General features: G+C 39.6%; 1 protein-coding gene across 1 annotated transcript in view; it reads left to right on the top strand.

The window, feature by feature from the left end:
* LOC109918583 (complement C3-like) overlaps positions 1-21,475 on the top strand; it is a 100,481-nt gene that overhangs the window by 9,573 nt on the left and 69,433 nt on the right. The window contains exons 4-14 of the mRNA XM_048617804.1: positions 1,506-1,576; positions 3,957-4,051; positions 5,925-6,007; positions 8,110-8,197; positions 8,279-8,381; positions 8,851-8,971; positions 10,688-10,803; positions 10,914-11,060; positions 14,099-14,311; positions 18,779-18,982; positions 20,775-20,939. Of these exons, the coding sequence (XP_048473761.1) occupies positions 1,506-1,576; positions 3,957-4,051; positions 5,925-6,007; positions 8,110-8,197; positions 8,279-8,381; positions 8,851-8,971; positions 10,688-10,803; positions 10,914-11,060; positions 14,099-14,311; positions 18,779-18,982; positions 20,775-20,939 (1,406 nt within the window). The remainder of the gene's footprint in view (positions 1-1,505; positions 1,577-3,956; positions 4,052-5,924; positions 6,008-8,109; positions 8,198-8,278; positions 8,382-8,850; positions 8,972-10,687; positions 10,804-10,913; positions 11,061-14,098; positions 14,312-18,778; positions 18,983-20,774; positions 20,940-21,475) is intronic.

Genomic DNA, 21,475 nt, shown 5'->3' with positions numbered 1-21,475 from the left:
TGCCTCCATATCCAGTCCTGAAGAAGGGTAATACCCGAAACATTGACTGCTCCTTTCCTCCAGATGCTGCCTGGCCTGCTGTGTTCTTCCAGCCTCCTCTTTGTCGAGCTTGGATTCCAGCATCTGCAGTTTTTTTGCCTTTAACATTGCTTCTCGAATCTGCTCCATCGTTCAAACAAATCATATTGTGCCTCACCTCCAAATTTCCACCCTGCCCTCATATCCATTGATTCACCGGCAGACCAAACAAATCTACCTTAACATACTCAGTGATGGAGCATCAGCAATCTTCTGCACCGTGGGTTCAAGGCAGGTATAAAGAGTTAGGTCACAGGTCAGCCGTGATCCTCTTCAAAGTTGAAACAGGCTCAAGGACCTAAATGACTTCCTCCTGTTCTGATGCTACAGCTATATCCTCTCCACTACCCCATCAGCATAAGGCAGCCTAACCTTAGAACAGTGATCTCTATTACAGCAAGGTCATGTTTAAATCCATTGGGTTTTCTGAGTCAGATTATAAAATTGAATTAAATTAGAAACCTTTGATAATCATGTGTGTGTGTGGGTGTGGGTGTGTGTGTGCATGTGCGTTTGTACTTAATGGAACACATTCCTTATGGGTGAGGATAATATTTTTGATATTAAGTCAGATGGAGATGTAAGATAAGATTTCCCAATGTTGCTGAGTTTTGTAGGATGTGAAAAATTCTTTGTTTCAATCACTTAAGTGGAGCTTCAGAACAAACATCTTAAAATTCAGCCCGATGACCATTAACAAAATGATGATGGAATTTTTATTTAAAAAAGAAATCATTGTTTCCTAATGCACTCGGTAATAGCTGTCCAACTTGGATAGATAGGTCTTTCAATTGATGTGGCATTGGTCATGGGTCAGTTGTTAGCACTCTTATCTCTAAGTTAGAAGCTTGTGATTTCAAATTCCACTCCAGGACTTGAGCACAGAACTGGTGTTGCTCTAATATTTATCCCTGAATCAACATTGCTAAAAAAAAGACAGATATTCTGGTCGTTAACCATATTGAATTTTGTTTTGTGCAAATTGACTGTCAGGTTTCCTAAATTACAATGGTGGCTACATTTAGGAAACTCTTAATTGAGTGTAAAATGTTTTGGACTCCTGTGGTCATGCATATAGAAATACAACATTATTAGTTCCTTGCATCCAAGGTCAACTTTTGGGAAAACCACTCTGATATATTTATTTCTGAATTTGGAATTTGTACCCAGATCTCAATGTTTAACTCAAAACAACATCTAGTGTCCATCTTACATATTTTTAATAACTTGTTTTCCTTTACCTATCTAGTATTGTCAATGGCAACTTTCATGCTTTGCTATTTTTATATATACAGTATTATAATTTGTTGTGCGGTTTTTATCTGCTTTTTAATATTACGTCTTTTATAACACACAAAGCTTTATTTATAGTTCACTGTGAAAACATAGGACGTGAATTAATTGTTGTTTGCTTTGTTTTTCTCTAGTTCTTTACCGTTTGCTTACTGTGAACAATGAAATGAAGCCCGCCAAAAAAACTACTCTTGTTGATTTTGTGGTAATGTATATTTTTATATATCATACAACTGTGCAAGAGCTGTTTGTCTCACTCACAGGACAGTGAAACTGGGAGTTCCTTGATATCTCAGTTTCTAAAGATACCGTCCAGGATGGAGCAGGACCCAGATGGGTGTCTGGTTCAATCACTGCACAGAGCTGGCCTACCTGATCTCGACCAGGATCACATGCATTTGAAGACCCCAAATTGCCCAAACAAAACCACCCAGGGTGACAACCACTGAGCTAAAAGCCGACCCTGAAAATAGATTGGAAGGAATTAGCAAAGAGCTGCTCCTTCAATCAGAGGCCAGTTCTGTCCCAATGCTTCTGCAGATAGGCTTGCGATGGTAGGAACCCATCAGCAGCCAAAGTGGGAGAGAAGCAATAAGCAGTGGTACAACAATAATGTCACTGGGTGAGCCATCCAGAGCCACAGGCTAATGTTTTGGGCATGCGTGCTCAAATCCCACCAGGGTAGATAGCGATACTTGAATTCAATAGAAAAACTGACTTTCTTTCGTTTTTGTCCACAATCAGAAATACAGAAGATAATGATATGATCGTTACACTATTGATCCACTAAGTCTTTCAAATCCCTCTGTACTAGAGTTCCTCTATCTCTTTAAATCACAGCGTTATTAAGGTGTAGCAGGAGGCCATTTGGCCCATCTTGCCTGAGCTGGCTATGTTCCCTAGTGCCAATCTCCTGCCTTTTCTCCAAATCCCTGCACACCGTTTAATTTTTCCAAAAGAATCATCCAGTGCTCCTCCTGAAGGCCTCCATTGAATCTGCCTCCACCACATTTCCAGGCAGTGCATTCCAGACCCTAACTACTCCCTGTGTGGAAATATTTTTTCATGTGTCACCCTTGCTTTGTTTGCACGTGACTTTAAATCTATTGCCTCTTGTTCTTTCTTCCTTCATAAGTGGGAACAGCTTCTCCCTATCTACTCTGTCCAACCAGCTCGCAATTTTGAAAACCTCAATCAGATCTCAGCTCAGCCTTCTTCTCCCTAAGGATACAATCCTAAAATACTACCTTGCTTCTCTATCCATGTTGCCTAGATGTTTAAGTTCACATTTTCCCACATAATGAGCCAGTTGCCAATGTTTTGCCCGCTTATTTAACCTGACTCTATAGAATCATGGGGAGGCGATAGCCTAGTGGTATTATCACTGGACTGTTAATCCAGAGACCTAGGTAATGTTCTGGGGATCTGGGTTCAAAGCCCACCATGGCAGATAGTGGAATTTGAATTCAATAAATATCTGGAATTAAGAGTCTAATGATGACCATTAATCTGTTGTCAATTGTTGAGGAAAAATTCATCTGGTTCGCTAATGTCCTTTAGGGAAGGAAACTGCCATCCTTACCTGGTCTGGCCTACATGTGACTCCAGACCCACACAGCAATGTGGTTGACTGGTAACTGCCCTCTGGGCAATTAGGGATGGGGCAATAAATGCTTGCCCAGCCAGCGACACCCTCATCCCCTGAATGTATAAAGGGAAAAAAAAAATTTAAAAAATAAATCAATCAGTACAGAAGGAGGCCCTTTGGACAATCAAGTCTCAACACCAAAAATGCACTGCTACTGATACTAGCCTCACTTTCCCTCACTAGACCCATAAGCCTTGAATGTTATGACATTTCAAGTGCATATCCAAGTTCTTTTTAAAGGTTATGAGGTTTCCTGCCTCAACTAACCTCCTCTATGCAGGCTCCTTACATCCTCTTCATAACCTTCTCTCCAACCTATATTTGCGTTTTCAGCAAATTTAGCAACCATGCATTTCAGTCCCTTCATCCAAGTCACTGATATTAGCTCTAAGTACTTAAAATCTGATCATTGATTTCTGTGGCACTTCATTAATTACAGCTGGCCGACCTAAAAATGACAAATTTACCCCCATTCTTGTAGCTTCTTGTTAGCCATCAAATCCTTTGCTCATACTATTCAGTTTCTCCAAACAACACAAGCTCTTATTTTGCACAATAATGTGTGATGTAGCACTTTATCAAATGCCTTTTGGAAATCTCAGTACCACCACATCTACAGGTTCCCCTTTGTCTATGTTCCTCAGTGAAATTCTAATAATTAATTCAAACATACTTTCTCTTTCACAAATCCCTATTTTTCTTAAGCACCAAAAACTTGGAGATTGTGATCAGCTGATACTCTTGAGCATCAGTTTTACTTCATCCTATTTTAATAATTTCTCTGTCTTAAAGAAACAAAATTATCGGTGATTCCCAAACTTTGGTTTTGCTAAATCAATTGTGTTAAACCTTTTGGAACTCAGTTGGCTGCTACAGCTATCAATTATTTCATTTTAGTCAGGACAGAACATATTCTTACTGCATATCTTTCTTTCAGAATCCACAAAATGTTATTGTCAAGAGGGAAGAGGTATTTGCCAAAGATGCTACTGGCATTACTGGAAGCACCTTTAAAATACCCGAGATTGTGAAGTAAGTGCAAAATGTGTGAAGTACAATCACAGCTTGGTGCCAAGGCATAGTGAATAAACATTTTTTAATTGTTCATTGACTTGGCAGAGCCTTTTCACAATAATAACTAATGTAGAAGCTATTAGATGATGCCATAGGTTCTGACATTAGTAAATTAACTAATCTCTTAGCTAATTTTAATAAGACTATATGCATGAATAAATATTAATTGATCATCATGCTACACTCATGCCTAGTTCCTTGCAAAGGCTAGTCACGGTAGGAATGTTACAGTCATTGGATCTGAACTTTAGATACTTGAGGTAAGTTCTCCTGGAGATTGACACGGTGAAAGATTATTTCTCTTGAAGTGTTAAAATGGGGTAACCTTCATTTTGTGTGGAATGGACAACAATACAACACAATTTGATTTGCAGAAGAAAATTTGATTTACTCTGGATAACCTCACTTCAGGCTACAATTTCATTGACATTGTGCAAACAGCATCTCCAATTTGCACATCAACATCAAGTGTGATGTGGTTTGTGTGATTTGTATACATATTTAGTATCATTTGTAAAGTTTGGAGTTTTGAATTTTGAAGTAGTGACATATGGGTTTCTATGTGTCTGAAGAAATTAGTTATTAACTTTAAGTGTTTCTGTAACCGTGGTAATTTTTTAAAAACAGTTTCTGAAAACATTTTAGGACTTTTTTTTTTGCCTTAGGAGCATTTACAACCTAGTAAGATATCAATTATGCTGCAAATTTTCTGTTAGAAATTTCTATTTTTTGTGTACCTGTATGTAGATATAAATACCAGTTGCGAGGGAGCAGTGAGCACACTGTGAGTAGGTATAAATATCAGTCTCAGAGGGAGCAGTGAGAAGTGCAAGTGGATATCTGAAAAAACTAAAAACCGACAGAACTGTGTATGCTGCAAATCAGAAACAAAAACAGAAATTACTGGCAACATCTGTGAGAAATCTGAGTTAATGTTTCAGGCTGCACACCTTGTGGTATTACTAATTGTATTCTAATGTAAATAACAGCGTGATCTCATAAGGGAGAAGTCAATTGATTGATACATACTTAAGTCTTTTCTATGCCTCAGCTTGACATTAGGAGTTTGGAAATTAAACATTTTCAATTGGGGTTAGTGTAACAGCAGGTGAATTAAGAGGTTGAGAGTTATATACTAAAATGAATAGCTTAAACAAGCATTACCTGGCAACACAGTTTTCTTTTTGACACAGTGGCATCTGAGGCCTTTTCCTTGCAATTCTTGCATTACGTGGTGAGCTCAAATCACCTCATGTTTCACTCCACACCTGGCCCTCTGGCTTCTGAACATCAGATCTCCCCAAAACTCACACTGAACTCAATTCCCTTTGGAGTTTTGCACTTACCAGATGCTTCGTGTCCCCTTCCGGCACCTTCCATGGGAAGGAGGACCACTGGCCTGCTCACTGGGTCCAGGATTTAAAACAAATTCTACAGTATTTCTGCAGCACAAGGAGGGCGTTCACAGAGTTGAAATCTCAGCCCATTTATCCCCACCTCTTGGTTTGCTGGTGTGTTACTGACTCAATTCAATCGCTGAAAATCATTTGGACCTGCTCACAGAAATTAAGATCCAAAAGGGATGTGTGAAACCTCCTAGAAAATATGTTCCCTTAATTTCATTTCTCAGACTTATTTCTTTAATTAATTCAAAACTTTATTGTTCAGTGTGTTCTTTAAATAAAACCAAACAACAGCTCATTTTGCTTTGGTATTTGGGGAATATATTTTGATTAAACATGGATTTAAAACCGTAATTACTCGTAGATTTGCTATTATATATAATGCACAAAGCAAACATCTGAAATTACTTAACTGGTATATTTTCCAGTATTGGAGTGTGGAAGATTGCTGCAAGCTACAAAGAAGCCAGCCATGTAAATTACACCACTGAATTTGAAGTTAAGGAATATGGTGGGTAAATTGAACCAATGTCTATATTTTTCTCTGTCCTGGGTGGTTTCGTTGAAACAGATGTTGAAAGGAAAACATTTCAAAGCGTAGGTTTTAATAAACCAGCATAAATGTTACAGTTTGGAAACCTGGCTTTTATCCTTAGGGACATGGGCTCCCACCGAGGCAGATGGGGAAATCTGAAGTCAACAAAAAAATTCTGGCATGCAAAGCCAGTTTAATGATGACCACACAACCACGGTCAATTGTCGTGATGTCCTTTAGGGAAGGAAATCTGCCATCCTTACCTGGTCTGGCTGACATGTGACTCCAGAGCCACAGCAACGTGGGTGACTCTCAACTTCCCTCTGGGCAACTAGAGATGGGCAATAATTGTTTGCCTGGCCAGTGACACTCACATCCCATTAACGAATAAAAAGAAATTGTATAAAACCTACGACAAAGTATTTCTGTATATTGTACTGATTTTGCAATCAGATGTTAAGATCACTCTGTTGAGCTTTAGGATCTATTCTTAAGCTGCTGGTAGGTCCCTCCCTCCCCATGATTAGGTGTTATGGTGGATCAGCAGTTAGCACTGCTGCCTTACAACACCAGGGGCCTGAGTTTGATCCCACCTTAGGTGACTGCCTGTGTGGAGTTTGCATGTTCTCCATGGGTTTCCTCTGGGTTCTCCAATTTCCTCCCACAGTGCAAAGATGTGCAGGTCGGGTGGATTGGCTGTGCTGTGTTGCCCTGTGGCATCCAGAGATATGCAGGCCAGGTGGGCTAGCCATGGTAAACGCGGAGTTACAGGGATAGAGTAGGGGGGTTGAATGCTCTTCGGAGGGGGGTAGTGGAGGTCAGTGCAGACTTGAATGGCCTTTACCTGCACTGTAGGGATTCTATATTAACTGATGATGCTCATAGCTGGGATGGAATCTAAGGTCCTCCGTAATATGATGACTTAGTTGGGTAGTGGTCAGTTGAATGGGATCCCTGCCACATAGCCCTGATTAAGTTTGCAGCAGGGAGGTCTACGGATGGTACATTGCTTATTGAGGCCCTTGATCAATACCACTTCTGCAGCAGGCAGGATGCTTGAATGCAGGAATCATACGAACAATCCTGTGGGAGACACTGCAACATTAGAATCTTTTGTACAAAGGCCATCTGATAGGCTGTCAGCCTATCTCTGGAATGGGCAGGGTGGCTGTGGGGCCAGCTGACAGCCATGCCTTGCTGCTCCTCACAAGGAGAGCCCCACTGGCATTTTCGGAAACTTTCAGTGATCTTAACATCTAGCTGCAAAATGAGGACAGCAGCACAGTACACACCACCCATTTCCCCACTGTCAGTCCCATTCATTGGCCCCACCGCTCCAAACCCCTATTCGTCACTCGCCTGTGATGTAGAATCCAGCAATTACCCTAAACCCTGGGTGAATTATTATTATAATATCCAACAATACTCATGTCTGAATACCACTTTGCAAATCTTCCTCAACGGTCACAACCAGGGGCCTCAAAGAACCCCCCCACTTGCCTCCTTTAACATCAGCCCAACATGCCAGGTCAATAGCAAGGTTGTGGTAATTGACAGATATCCTACTCAGCTCAAGATGGCACAGTTATCTTACAAAAAGTGTTCTTCTCAAAAAAACGCAATGAAAGATACAATTTGTTCCTATTCTACTCCCGTTTGGTATGTAACATCAAATTTGGATTTCTTTAATCCCTGAAGATTTCCACTGATTAACACATCTCTTCCATTGCTGTAGATAACGGAGGTTAAACTCTTCACAGGACTTTTGATTCAATATGTATAAAGGAACTGCAGTGTGAGGTGATGGATTCAGATTCCTCAATTCCATTCTATCATTCACTTTCACGCGGCCAACCTGCAGTTTCACCCGTTAGAACTAGTAGAAAAAGTTCATGGAACTATTTTTATTTTTCATTCTAGGATTTGTTTCTCAATGAGCACCATCAAAATCATTGTCTTATGATTCATTGGACTGTGATACCTTGGTATGTGTCTATGTTTGAAAATGTAACAGCGTGAGAATCAGTCAGTAACTGTAGTGTTTTTAAATGCTGTTTTAACTTGGCTTGTTTTGATAGTGTTACCGAGTTTTGAAGTTACCCTCGAAACGGAAAAGCATTTTTTCTACGTTGATGATAATAATTTGGATGTTTCAGTCACTGCAAGGTTGGTGTAATTTTTTTTTTCAGAGCTTTCCAGAGAGCTTATTTCAATGACAATTTAATGGTTCTATTTTCTCATTTTTAGATTCACTTATGGAAAGCCTGTTGAGGGTCGTGCATTTGTTATGTATGGAATAATGAAGGATGGCGAAAGGATAGGAATTCCATCATCACTTCAATCAATAGAGGTAAGTAAAAGGCAAAAGATTCCTGAATATTGCAAATTTGGGATTTACCCAACTAGTGGCATGTTCATCTGGATCAGCATCTTGTTCATCTGGATCGGCATCACATTGACAAGTGGAAAACCTCAAGGGTTTGAAGAATTAACTAAGTAGGAAAGTAACTGTTCTCTTCATGAAGAAACATTTCAATGGTGAAGGATACTTACATTGTTTTGTTGATAGCTTTCAGTTTTGTATGACAGAGTTATTAAATGTTCTTAGCCCTGAAGTAGGATTTAAAATCAGGGCTAGAAAGTCAATCACACTGTGCAATGTTTTTAGGCTCTGAACATACAGTGCCCAGTGTCGACTAGACTTCTTTACAAACACAAAGGGCACACAGCAGAACACTGGAAAATTATTAAATAATTTATTCTCTAGGGTTCTGCACTTATTGTAGGACTCTTTGCTGATCTGAAGTATTTAATTTCAGATTACAGATGGGCAAGGAGATGCTACCATGACGAGTGCAATGTTCAAAGCCAGCTTTCCCAACATTTATGAACTTGTGGGATGCTCAATCTATATTACTGCTAGTGTCATAACGCACACAGGTATGTACATTTCATGTCGCTTACTACGGTTAACGGACAATTTTGTACGTGTGATTTTCGAAAGTGTGAAGACAAGGATTGACTTCTGCCTTTAGTATTTACATTTATAAATACTGAATCCAAATAAATGCACCAGAAACGTGTTCATTTTGTGAGAGCAGAACAAACAGGAGCTGGAGTAAGCCATTCAACAACAGCTTGGTTGTCCTTTTACCTCAATATCCAATGATTTTAGATCCAAAACTCTGTTGATTTCTTTCTTGAATAAGATTCATTGTTTGAAAAAGCCTAAACTCTCTGTGGTAGAGAAAGCCAAACATTTGCAATAATTTAAGTGAAGATATTTCCCCTCATCCCAGTCCTAAATAGTCAACATCTTATTCTGAGACTGTTATCTCTTTTCTAGCCTCTGCATTGAAGGGAAAGTGTTCTTTTTTATATTAGCCTATTGTTCTAATCAACCTGTTCAGAGATGTTATTACATACCTCTGAAGCAGGTGAGACTTGAACCTGGGCCTCCTAGTCCAAGGGTAGGGAAGGATACACATTCTTATTATCTTCACCTTTGAGCCCCTTAAGAATATCTCAGTGAGAGATCAGCTGCCAATCTTTTAAATTCTAGCGACTATAGAGTTACTCAATTTCTCCTCATTTCCGTGCCCGTTTATAATGGATGTCTTTTCCACTCATTGTTCTCAGTGATGTCTAGTAATTTAGAAGAAAAGATTTGGGAAAATGCAACTTGTGTCCAAAAAAAAAAACACCCACAGTCATGTTTTGCTCCAACCTTTTATAGAAGGCATGGTTAGTAAGTTTGTGGATGACACCAAAATTGGTGGCATTGTAGACAGTGAAGAAGATTTTCTAAGATTACAAAGGAATTGTGATCAAATGGATCAATGGGCTGAAAAATGGCAGATGGAGTTCAATCTGGATAAATGCAAGGTATTGCATTTTGGTACAACAAACAAGGGTAGGGCTTATACAGTTAATGGTAGGCCTTTGGTAGTGTAGAACAGAGGGACCTAGGAGTTCAGGTACATAATTGTTTGATGTTTGTGTCACATATAGACAGGTTGGTTCAAAAGGCATTTGGCACGCTTGCTTTCATTGCTCAGTTTTTATTTGAGTACAGGAGTTGGGACATTAGGTTGAGATTGTACAGGACATTGATGAGGCCTTTTCTGGAATACTGTGTCCAGTTCTGGTCTCCCTGTAATAGGAAGGATATTATCAAGCTGGAGAGGGTTCAGAAGAGATTTACCAGGATGTTGCTAGGTATGGAAGGTTTGAGTTATGAAGAAAGGCTGGATAGGCTAGGACCTCTTTCACTGGAGTGTAGGATGTTGAGAGGTGACCTGATAGAAGGTTATTAAATAATGAGAGGTATAGATAGAGTTCATGGTAGCTGTCTTTTCCATCATTGCTGACCAACTGTCCCCCAGTAAAATTTAAATGATTTATCATTTGAAAAAGTAATGAATTCACTGCAAAACCAATTAGTGTAAACCCAATGAATCTTTAATCTCAGTTTGGTTTGTTGTGTAATTTCAGATCACTTTGGGAATCTTATTCCCTGTTTATTTTTTGTGAAAGCTGCACATCAGTGGCAGTAACTGTGTTCCATCTTATAAACCCACAACAGAAATGTTTCACTTCTGATATTTGGTAAAACACTGTATGTTTATTCTTATTTCTTTCTGCTTTCTGATTTAGGTAGTGACATGGTCGAAGCAGAAAAATTAGGAATTAAAATAGTCACCACCCCGTATACCATATCATTCACCAAGACTTCCAAGTATTATAAGCCTGGAATGCCATTTGATTTAATGGTACAAACCTCTCCATTTACTTCAGCCTTTCTCGCTACTCCTTAACTATGTATCTTTACTACATGAGAAATAGGATGAAGATTGCTTTATCTCTTTCTTTTTTATCTAAGGTCTACGTAACAAACCCTGATGGTTCACCAGCCAATGGAATCCCTGTGACAGTCAATAGCGGGCACAGCCATTCAAAAACCCAACATGATGGTCTTGCCAGGTTGACACTAAATACAGTTGGGGAGTCACAGCTTCTAGCAGTAAAAGTGAGTACACTGAATATAAGGCCAATGAGGCACAGGGGAGCCCTCGTTGTCCCAAGGAGTCACTTAGTTTGGTGCAATCATTATGCTCTTTCTTCTAAACCTGCAAGTTACATCCTTTCACATATATGTCTAGTGCCCTTTCTGAATGTTACTATTTGTTAAAGATCATACCAAACCCCCTCAAAATATATTAAGAAGATAACCTAGATCCTAACTTTTTCCCATTTCAAAGGTAAGTGGAAGGCGCTGAATTCCAGATGCAATTCGATTGGTCAAACTACCAGGCTTGAAGAAAAACACACTTTATTCATCCACTATAGTTAAGGTACAACAAAAGAAAGAATTGGAATAACTTAAGTCTCTTGGAAAACTTAACAGAATAATAGATTATTTAACTACTCTCTTTCTCTCGTCATTAAGCCAATTATATATCCACTTAGCAAGCTCACCCTGAATCCTTTGTAAAGTTAGGTCACATGGGATTCAGGGTGAGCTTGCCAATTGGATTCACAATTGGTTTGATGGCAGGAGACAGAGAGTGGTAGTGGAGGGTTGTTTTTCAGACTGGAGTCCAGTCACCAGCGGTTTTTCACAGGGATCGGTTCTGGGTCCACTTTTGCTTGTCATTTAAAAAAATGATTTGGATGAGAATGTAGAAGGCATGGTTAGTAAGTTTGTGGATGACACCAAAATTGGTGGCACACTAGACATTGAAGAAAGTTTTCTAAGGTTACAAAGGGATTGTGATCAAATGGGCTGAAAAATGGTAGATGGAGTTCAATCTGGATTCATGTGAGCTATTGCATTTTGGTACAACAAACAAGGGTAGGGTTTAAACAATTAATGGTAGGACCTTTGGTAGTGTTGTAGAACAGAGGGACCTAGGAGTTCAGGTACATAATTGTTTGATGTTTGCGTCACATACAGACAGGGTGGTAAAAAAGATGCTTGGCATGCTTGCATTCATTGCTCAGTCCTTTGAGTATAGGAGTTGGGAAGTCATGTTTAGATTGTACAGGACATTGGTGAGGCTTCTTCTTGTGGTTGCCGAGTTATAGGAATGATACTAAGCTGGAGAGGGTTCAGAAGACATTCACCAGGATGATGGAGTCAGGAGTGATGAAGGGTTTCAGCTCGAAATGTTGACTGTCCTGCTCCTTGAATGCTGTCTGACCTGCTGTGCTTTTCCAGCTTCACACCTACAGACTCTGGCTTCTAGCATCTGCAGTCCTTATTGTCTCCTCTACCAGGATGTTGCCGCAATGAAAGGTTTGAGTTATAAAGAAAGGCTGGATGGGCTGGGACTATTTTCACTGGAGTGTAGGAGATCGAGAGGTGACCTGATAGAAGTTTATAAAATAATGAAGGGTATAGATAGGGTTAATAGTAGTTGTCTTTTTCCCTAGGATGGTGGATTTCAAGAATAGAGGACACATTTTTAAGATGAAAGGAGGGAGATTTTAAAAAGATATGAGGGGCAATTTTTTTACAAAGACTGTGGGTCATGTGTGGAATGAACCTCCTGAGGAAGTGGTGGATGTGGGTACAATTACAACATTTAAAAGACATTTGGATAAGTACATAAATAGGAAAGGCTTGGAGGGATGTGGGCTGGGGGGTAGGCAGGTGGGACTAGTTTAATTTGGCATGGACAGGTTGGACTGAAGGGTCTGTTTCTGTGCTCTGAGTCTATTAATCAGTAACTATTCCAATATAGTAATTTTTGATTTCTGATTTGGGCAGTGACATAATTGAAGCAAAAAAATTAGGAATAAAAATAGTCACCTCCCCGTATACCATATCATTCACCAAGACTTCCAAGTATTACAATCCTGGAATGCCATTTGATTTAATGGTACAAACCTCTCCATTTATTTCACCCTTTCTTTCTACTCCTTAACTACGTATCTTTGCTACATGAGAAATAGGATAAAGATTGTTTTATCGCTTTTTTCTTTATCTGAGGTCTACATAACAAACCCTGATGGTTCCCATAAACACACCCTTGGCAAAGGCAAATTCAGTAAAATTGATTGTCTCTCATGCAATTCTAGCAGCAGGAGGAGAACTCCCAGCTTTTAGCTGTAACAGAGAGAGGAAAAACAGCATCCACACCCAGCTTCAATACCTCAGCAGCAACTTCTACTGAAAACTAAAACCAAAAACTGGTTCTATAGGAGCTTGAATCTACCCATTTAGGCTGCGTCTATTGTTCTAACTTAAAAAAAAAAACCACAACCTGTTTACTTTTTTTTGGCTCTGAGTAGACTGCCACCTCTGTCTCAATCTTTCTTCATGAAAGATCCAAGACAAAATACACTTTTTAAAGCCAATGTATCATCACATATTGAATCTATTTCTACCATTTACTTCTAATTTCAGGGAGTTAATTCCATATTGTAATTATTCACAATATAGAGAACAATCTCATTTCATTTCTTTACAACTATCTTAAATTTACAATCTCTGGTTCCACCTATGGAAACAGTCTTTCATTACTGACTCTATCACAGCCCTTCCTAATTTGTATCACAACCCTTCATAATTTTGAATGCACCTATTAAATTTCCCCTTGACCTTCTCTGGTCACAAAGAGAATATTCAATACTTTATGACAATGAATGATTTAATTAACAATTGTGGTATGGATTCATTTGAAGACTTCAGAATATCAGATCTAAATTGTATAAAATTAATCTTTGAAAAGTAATGTATTGGAACACACTTGGGCTCCTGGTTAATTTCCTGGGCACAGAACTTATCTTGATTTAGTGAGGGATTGAATCCCAGAGGGAGGGATTCCAGACCTTTGGACCTTGGCAGCTAAGACATGCCCAGAGGTAGTGGCATGATTAAAATCATGATGGGTTGGGAGGCCAGAATTGGAGAGCCACGTATCTCAATTCGTGTAGCAACCTCCCCCCGTTGATTTTATACCTAATATGGGAAATTCATCTCACTTTAGTAAATGTTTGCTATTTCAATGTGACTAACTGACAGCAGTGTTGCTTCTGGTTTGTTCATTTCCCCACTTACAGGTTGAAACAAATGTTGCCAATACTCCTAAAAATCGTCAGGCCTCTGCAAGTATGGTGGCGCAACCATATAAGACGCAAGGTGGTTCAGTAAACTACTTGCACATTGGTATTCAACCAGCAGAACTAAATCCTGGAAGTAATTTAGTAGTTCATCTCAGTCTCCGTAATGACAATGCAGATATCCAGAACCAGATAAAGTATTTCAGCTACATGGTATGTTTTCTGTTCTGTTAGTCATGTCTTATTGTTCTGAAATTTTTATAGAGACGGTTCAAGGGTGCTCAGTTTAAAAGGCGATCAATTATGTAGGGAGGAGATGTCCATTGGGGTTGTGTATTCTTATAACTCATGGATTTTTTTTTTGTTAATTTATTCACGAGATGTGGGCATCACTGGCCGGGACAACATTTATTGCCCACCCATATTTGCCCAGAAAGCAGTTAAGAGTGCTATGGGTATGGAGCTACTTGTAGGCCAGACCAAGTAAGGATGGTAGTTTTCTTCCCGAAAGGGCATTAGTGAACCAGATGAGTTTTTCTGACAATCAACAATGGACCATCATTAGACTCTTAATTCCAGATGTTTATTAGATTCAAATTCCACCATCCAGGATGCCAGGGCATGACTGGATTCAAACCCGGATCTCCAGAACATTTCTCGGGTCTCTGGATTAACAGCTCAGCAACAATACCACTAGGGCATCACCTCCTCTATAAAGTATTAACTTTACTGAATTTTTTAAAGGAATATGAAGTAAAAAGTGATGGCCTAGTGGTAATATTGCTCGACTATTAATCCAGAGATCCAGGTAAACCTGGAATTAAGAGTCTAATCATTACTGTTGTTGTAAAAGCAAGCTGGTTCCTTCAGAGAAGAGCATTGCCAACATACATGTGAGTCTTAACAGTTAGGGATTGGCACTAAGTGATTGTCCAGCCAGTAACACCCATGTTGTGTGAATGAATAAAATTAAAAACACGTTCTATGCAGAAATTTGTCCCAATCTGTTTTTCTGGTGCAGGTTAGCTCTGAATCACAGAATTATAAATCCTAGGGAGCAGATAGAGGCGACTTGGCCCATTGAGTTTGCACCAACCCTCCGAAGAGCATCCCATCCAGCTCCAGCCCCTGTCTTTTGCATTTTCAATGGCTAATCCACTTCAACTGCACATCCTTCGATGCAACACACAATTTAGCATGGCAAATCCACCTAACCTCCGCACTTTTGGATTGTGGGAGGTAACCGGAGCATCCAGAAGAAACCCACAGAGACACAGGGAGCCATTGCAAACTCTACACAGACAGTCACCCATGGCTGGGATTGAACCTGGATCCCTGGCATTGTGAGGCAGCAGTGCTAACTCTTTTTCTGAAGAAGGGTCTAGGCCCGGAACGTCGGCTTTCCTGCTCCTCTGATGCTGCTTGGCCTGCTGTGTTCATCCAGCTCTACACCTTGTTATCTCAGATTCTCCAGCATCTGTAGTTCCTACTAGCTCTAACTCTGACCTGTGGCTTTCCTCACACCTGTATAAAATTTACAGTGGAGTCAGGCTGACTTATCACTGTTTCTTCCAAGGGTTCTAGGCTGAGCCTCCTGAGGGTGCCAGGTAGTAGAACTATTTCCTATACAAGTTGGGGTCCTAGGATACGTGCATAGGTCTCCAGTAGGGATAAGCAACTGAGCTGATTGTGCATGGTGCATCAGAATGTGGGAACATAGCAACAGGAAGACATTCAGGATCTATGCCTCCATTTAGAGAAATCATAGCTGATCTGTAACCTAGCTACATTCATTCACCTTGACTCTGTAACTCTTTGTGCACTTACCTTGCAAATTATCCCATATCTATGCTCCAAGATTCTTTTTGCGAGTCTTTCAGCTGTCTGGGGGAGGTTTCAGTGAAATCTAACCTCTTTATCTTAAGAAAACCAAGCCACCTCTGACAATGGGAATTTATGCACTCTGTACGATGGGATTGAGAAGGCATTTTGTCCTTTGATTGTCTAAGTTGTTCCCCTTGAAATCTGCAAAGAGTGAGAGTATTCACTGACAGGCAAACAGACGTGAACCCCTGGCCGAGCGCAATTGCAAGATGCGCTTACGTGCAACGGACATTTGCTAGTAATGCTTTCCTACAGCTTCCTATTATTGTTAGATGGAGATCACTTGAACTTGAAATTGCCTCTTAGATCGAAAGGTATCTAGCGAGGGTGGAATCCCAACTATTCCCTACAAACATGAAAGTCACACCTATTGCCATAGATTCGAGACCACCTCCATCTATGTTGGAACATAGGATCCATTCCTCAAGACATATGTAACGCAGAAACCATCTGAATATGAGGCGGAAAGAATCAATTGCAATAACTACAGGATAAATGGAGCATCAAGTGCACCATATGAGGCTACCCTATCTCCAAAACATTTGATTTTCTGCATGTCCACAGATATAAGGATGTCAATAATGACAATATCTGGTCCCCTGGTTCCACCTCTGTGTTCTACAGCTTGTTATTACCAGCGCTTGTATTTATGGAAGTTCCTCCAATTCGTGAGATTCTTATGCATTCCTGATACAAGTCCAGTTTTCACAAGCGAGCTTTTTTTCTGGAATTATGGGTATTAAAGTTTATGTACTTAAGCACAAGAGGTGGAGATCTGTTAGCCCTGAATGAATTAACTTGTTTGATTTGTTTATTATTGTTACATGTATTTGTTACAAAATACAGTAAAAGAGTTTAGTGTTGTATAGTGTCACCACTCTCTGGCGCTATGTTAAAACGCAGAATTGGATGATGGAACAGGAGCTGAATATTCATTCTGCATGAGAAGAAAGATGGAATCAAAAAGTCTTCATGATGTAGATTTTGGGATGGTGTTTATCCAAGGCCTTGTCTGTCCACTCAAATGCAGGTTGAAAGTGAACCTTCCTTTGGTCTGAAGAAAGTAGAGGTGCTGTAGCCAATACTTATGCCTCGAAAGAACATTATCTATTCAGATACTCATTGCCATAGGTATGGTCTTTATGTCTGCAAATCGGTGATAATATTCCCTCTACATTACAACAGTGATTACAATACAAAAACACTTAATTAATCCATTACTTTATGGTGTCCTGAGTGTTTGATAAATAGTATTTAAATTCCAATACAGTCTCCTGCCTATGTTATAATGTGAGAAGTAGGGCTCTTTCTGACAGAGAGAATATTGCTTGGAAGATCATCTCGGAGTACAATAGCAGGTAAAGTTGCCATGTCTGGTTAAGTCTGATACAAAAATTTTGGAAATGCTGAAAACGTGTAATAAACAGAACAATGGGCAGCAGCGTCTGTGGAGAGAAGCAATGTTGTTGTCTCTTCATTGAGGTCATCAGCCTCAAATCACAGAATTATTATGATGCAGAAGGAGGCCAATCAGCCCATTGTGTCTGCACTGCTTCCATTACCAAACGTAATCCTCCTGCGTTTTCCCTGTATCGCTGCGCACCATTACTAGCCGAATACCGTGCCCTCTGAAGTGTCTCAATCGATCCTGCCCCCACCGTATTTCCAGCAGACCATTGCATTCCTAACTACTCACTGTGTGGAAAAAGTTCTTTTTCCCACATCAGCCTTGCTTCATTTACACATCACTTTAAACCAATATCCTCTCGTCCTTGTTTCTTGTGGGGCCAGCTTCACACTATCTATTCTATCTAGTCCACTCATGATTTTGAAAACCTCAATCAGATCTCCTCTCACAGACTTCCTCTCTCCAGGATATCTTAACGTTGTATCTCTCCACAAATGCTGCCCGACATCCCGAGTATTTCCATCATTTTTCATTTTGCTTTTGCTTCTGGCTCAGCCTAGCGCCATTACAAGGAAGGGTTTTGGAGTAGGTGGTTTGATATCCTTGATGGTTGGGTGGAGGATCAATATGAGATCTTGTGTGGGAAAATAAGTGTTAGCCATGGATCAACAGCAGGTTCTGGTATTCCAAGAACGACAGTATAGTACATTCTACCCCCAAAATCATTTCTGCCATCCCTTTCAAAGTGCACAAAACCTTTGGGTAGTTTAAAATTTGACTGAGTTCTGAGGAAGGGTCACCGGACCCGAAACGTTAACTCTGTTTTTACCTTCACAGTTGCTGCCAGAGCTGAGCTTTTCCAGCAACTTTGTTTTTGTTCAAAATTTGATTTGCTTCCCCTCTGCTAAAACAGACATGGCTATTCATTAATATGATTTGGAATTGTAAGAATTTAATTGTAAAAAGTATATATTTATAGTTTTTATTAAGCTGTTTTACTGGCACGTATACTGTTTACTTTTTCAGTTACTTCATGTAGCGAGGTTTCTGAAATGCAATAAAGGCCTTTTCTCTTATAAAGGCATCCACAGATCTTCAAAATGATCTAAAATAAAACAAAGGACTGTGGATGCTGGAGATCTGAAACAAGCTAAAATGGAGGGTTATGGAGAAACTTAGCAGGACCTGGCAGCGCTTGTGGAGAGAGAAACAGAGTTAACGTTTTGAGTTCAGTGACCCACCGGACTTGATATGTTACCTCTGTTACTCTCTCCACATGTCTGCTGAGGTTTCTTCATAATTCTCTGTTTTAGGTTGCTTCAAAATGATCTATTGTACTTTAACCTACTTCTATATTCCTCAACTTATTTTCACTTCCTTTTAACCAGTTGATAAACAAAGGAAAGATTGTGGCAGTTGGACGACAGCCAAGGGAGGTTGGCCAAATTGTGGTGAACATGCTCATTCCAGTCACTCCTGACTTAATACCATCCTTCAGACTGCTGGTCTATTACTACCTGACAAAGGGACCAGCAATAGAAATCGTTGCTGATTCTGTATGGGTTGATGTGAAAGACACATGCATGGGAAAAGTGAGTATTCTTGTTTTCTGATGGATTTCTTTGGGTTAGAAATCCGCAACATTTTCACACACAGCCCCAGCACTGAGAAATTGGATGAAGAAGTGAAGGAGAAAGAAAACACAAAGCCAAACTAGTTGGCACAACATCTGTCACTGTGAAAATGACAGCATGTGTTACTACAGAAATAGTAGCAGGACATTTAGACAACCGTGACAATATCAGGCAGAGTCACTGTTGTTTTATGTAAGATTTATTAGTTTTCTCTGAGTAGTTTACAAGTGAACTGGATAAAGGAGACCCACATAGAAGTATTGTATTTGGATTTCCAGAAAGCATTTGATAGGGTGCCATATTAAAGGTTACTCTGTAATATGTTATGACATGGAGACAGACAACCAAATCGAATCAGCCTTCCTACCTCTGTATTTGTAACACGATCAAATTAAAATCTGCAAAGATCCTCAAAATGATACCTAAACAAATCTTTTAAATGACCAATCCCAGACTCTGTGAATAATCAATTCTTGACCCAGGGCTTGTAGCTTAAAGAAAATATTTAACTATTTATTAACAAATACAGAAACTTTAGCGCAGCAAAATGAAACAACAAAGAAATCTAATTATGTCTATGATTTAAACCCAATAACCTTTGTCTTTAGCCATATTCACACAAAAGTCAGAGGGACAAAAGAACAGATTTAAGGGATAAATAAACTAACAACACTGATCAGATTACTTAGGCTCATGATGTATTGTTCCACAGGCAATTACGATTGTTTATTGATTGATTTTCTGAAGACATTGATCAGGGCCCCCTTTTCAGTTCACTCTGAAGAAGTCAGTAATACTTATAACTTAGTTTCTATCCTCTGAACTTCCAAGGACTGATAATGGGAGGTAAAGCAGAGAACTTTCAAATCTTGATGCGTAGCATCAATAGTCAAATTCCTTCTCGCAGCAACCCAGTCCAAAAAAAATTTAAAACACTCTAATATCTCCATCTGTTTGACCAATATGTTCTCTCCTGGACTTGCTGGCACCAGTTCCCAGGTAATGATCACATTAATGGCTAAACATCTGCTATCCCTGGTGTTGAAGCATCCATGGGGCACTTTGATCAAGAACCAACCTGCAATTTACTCTCAGGCCTGGCCTCACAAACAAACAACAGCCTTTTTTGTCCCTTTTTAAAAACACATGATGCTGCCCACAGTCCAAAGGTCATCTTCAGCTCACAGTTCACAGCTCCAAACTAAACTTGATAAAAGAATAAAAATAAAAATAATGAAATGTTACTAAGGGTTCTAAAAAATACAAGGCACCATGGAATTAGGGATAATATGAGCATGGATAGACTAATGATCACTTATAGGAAACAGAGAGTCAGGCTAAGTGTTCCATTTTCATGTTGGCAAACTTAATTGGTAAAGGGCTACATGGCTCAGTGCTGGGTCATCAACTATGACCTTTATTAATATCTTGGACGAAGGGACTGAGTTTATAATAGCTAGACAGAGCTGCTGATGTAGCAGATGGCGAAAGCATTAAATTTAAAGAGAGAATTTGTGAATACTTGAAGGGGAAAGTTTACCGGGGTAGGACGTCAGAACAGAAGGAGTTGGCCGAGCTGAATAATTCTTACAAATGAATAAAGCTGAACAATCTCTTTCTGTATTGTTTTGTTCTTTTAATTCTAAAATTTTGGTACTTCAGATCTCAAATTCCAGCAGTAATGAGCTGCACCAATCAAAAGTAATCTGGTGTTTGTGAATATTTCAGACTGACATACATTTCTTCACAGTTGGTAGTGTCTGCTGCAAACAAACACGATGAAAATAAGATTTACAAACCTGGCAAACAGTTTCAACTGAAAATCACAGGTGACTCTGGGGCAACAGTTGGTCTCGTTGCTGTGGATAAAGCTGTGTTCATGTTGAATAAGAAAAATAAATTGACGCAGAGCAAGGCAAGTACTTCCTGATATATTTCTAAGCTTTAAAGTCGAGAAAGCACGGTTAGTGTTTAATAATGAGTGAAAACTTAACTTGATTTGTATTTCTTGGCTCAATGTTTTAAAGTTAACCTGCTTATTTGAAAACAAAATGGTCAGTAATTATATCCCTCTAAACCCTTCCTATTCATATTCCCAGCCAGATGCCTTTTAAATGTTGTAATTGTACCAGCCTCCACCACTTCCTCTGGCAGCTCATTCCATACACACACCACCCTCTGCTTGAAAATGTTGCCCCTTGGTCCCTTTTAAATCTTACCCCTCTCACCTTAAACCTATGTCCTCCAGTTTTGAACTCCCCTACCGTAGGAAAAAGACATTGACTATTTACTCTATCCATGCCCCTCATGATTTTATAAACGACAATAAAGTCACCCCCGAGTCGATACAATATGGAGCTGGAGGAACACAGCAGGTCAGGCAGCATCAGAGGAGCAGGAGAGTCAATGTTTCGGGCTGAGACCGTTCTTCAGGAATGAGAATGGGACAGG

Source organism: Rhincodon typus, chromosome 38 (genome assembly GCF_021869965.1).
Source record: "Rhincodon typus isolate 14 chromosome 38, sRhiTyp1.1, whole genome shotgun sequence".
NCBI classification, from domain to species: domain Eukaryota; kingdom Metazoa; phylum Chordata; class Chondrichthyes; order Orectolobiformes; family Rhincodontidae; genus Rhincodon; species Rhincodon typus.
This window is presented reverse-complemented; position numbering and strand designations above follow the sequence as displayed.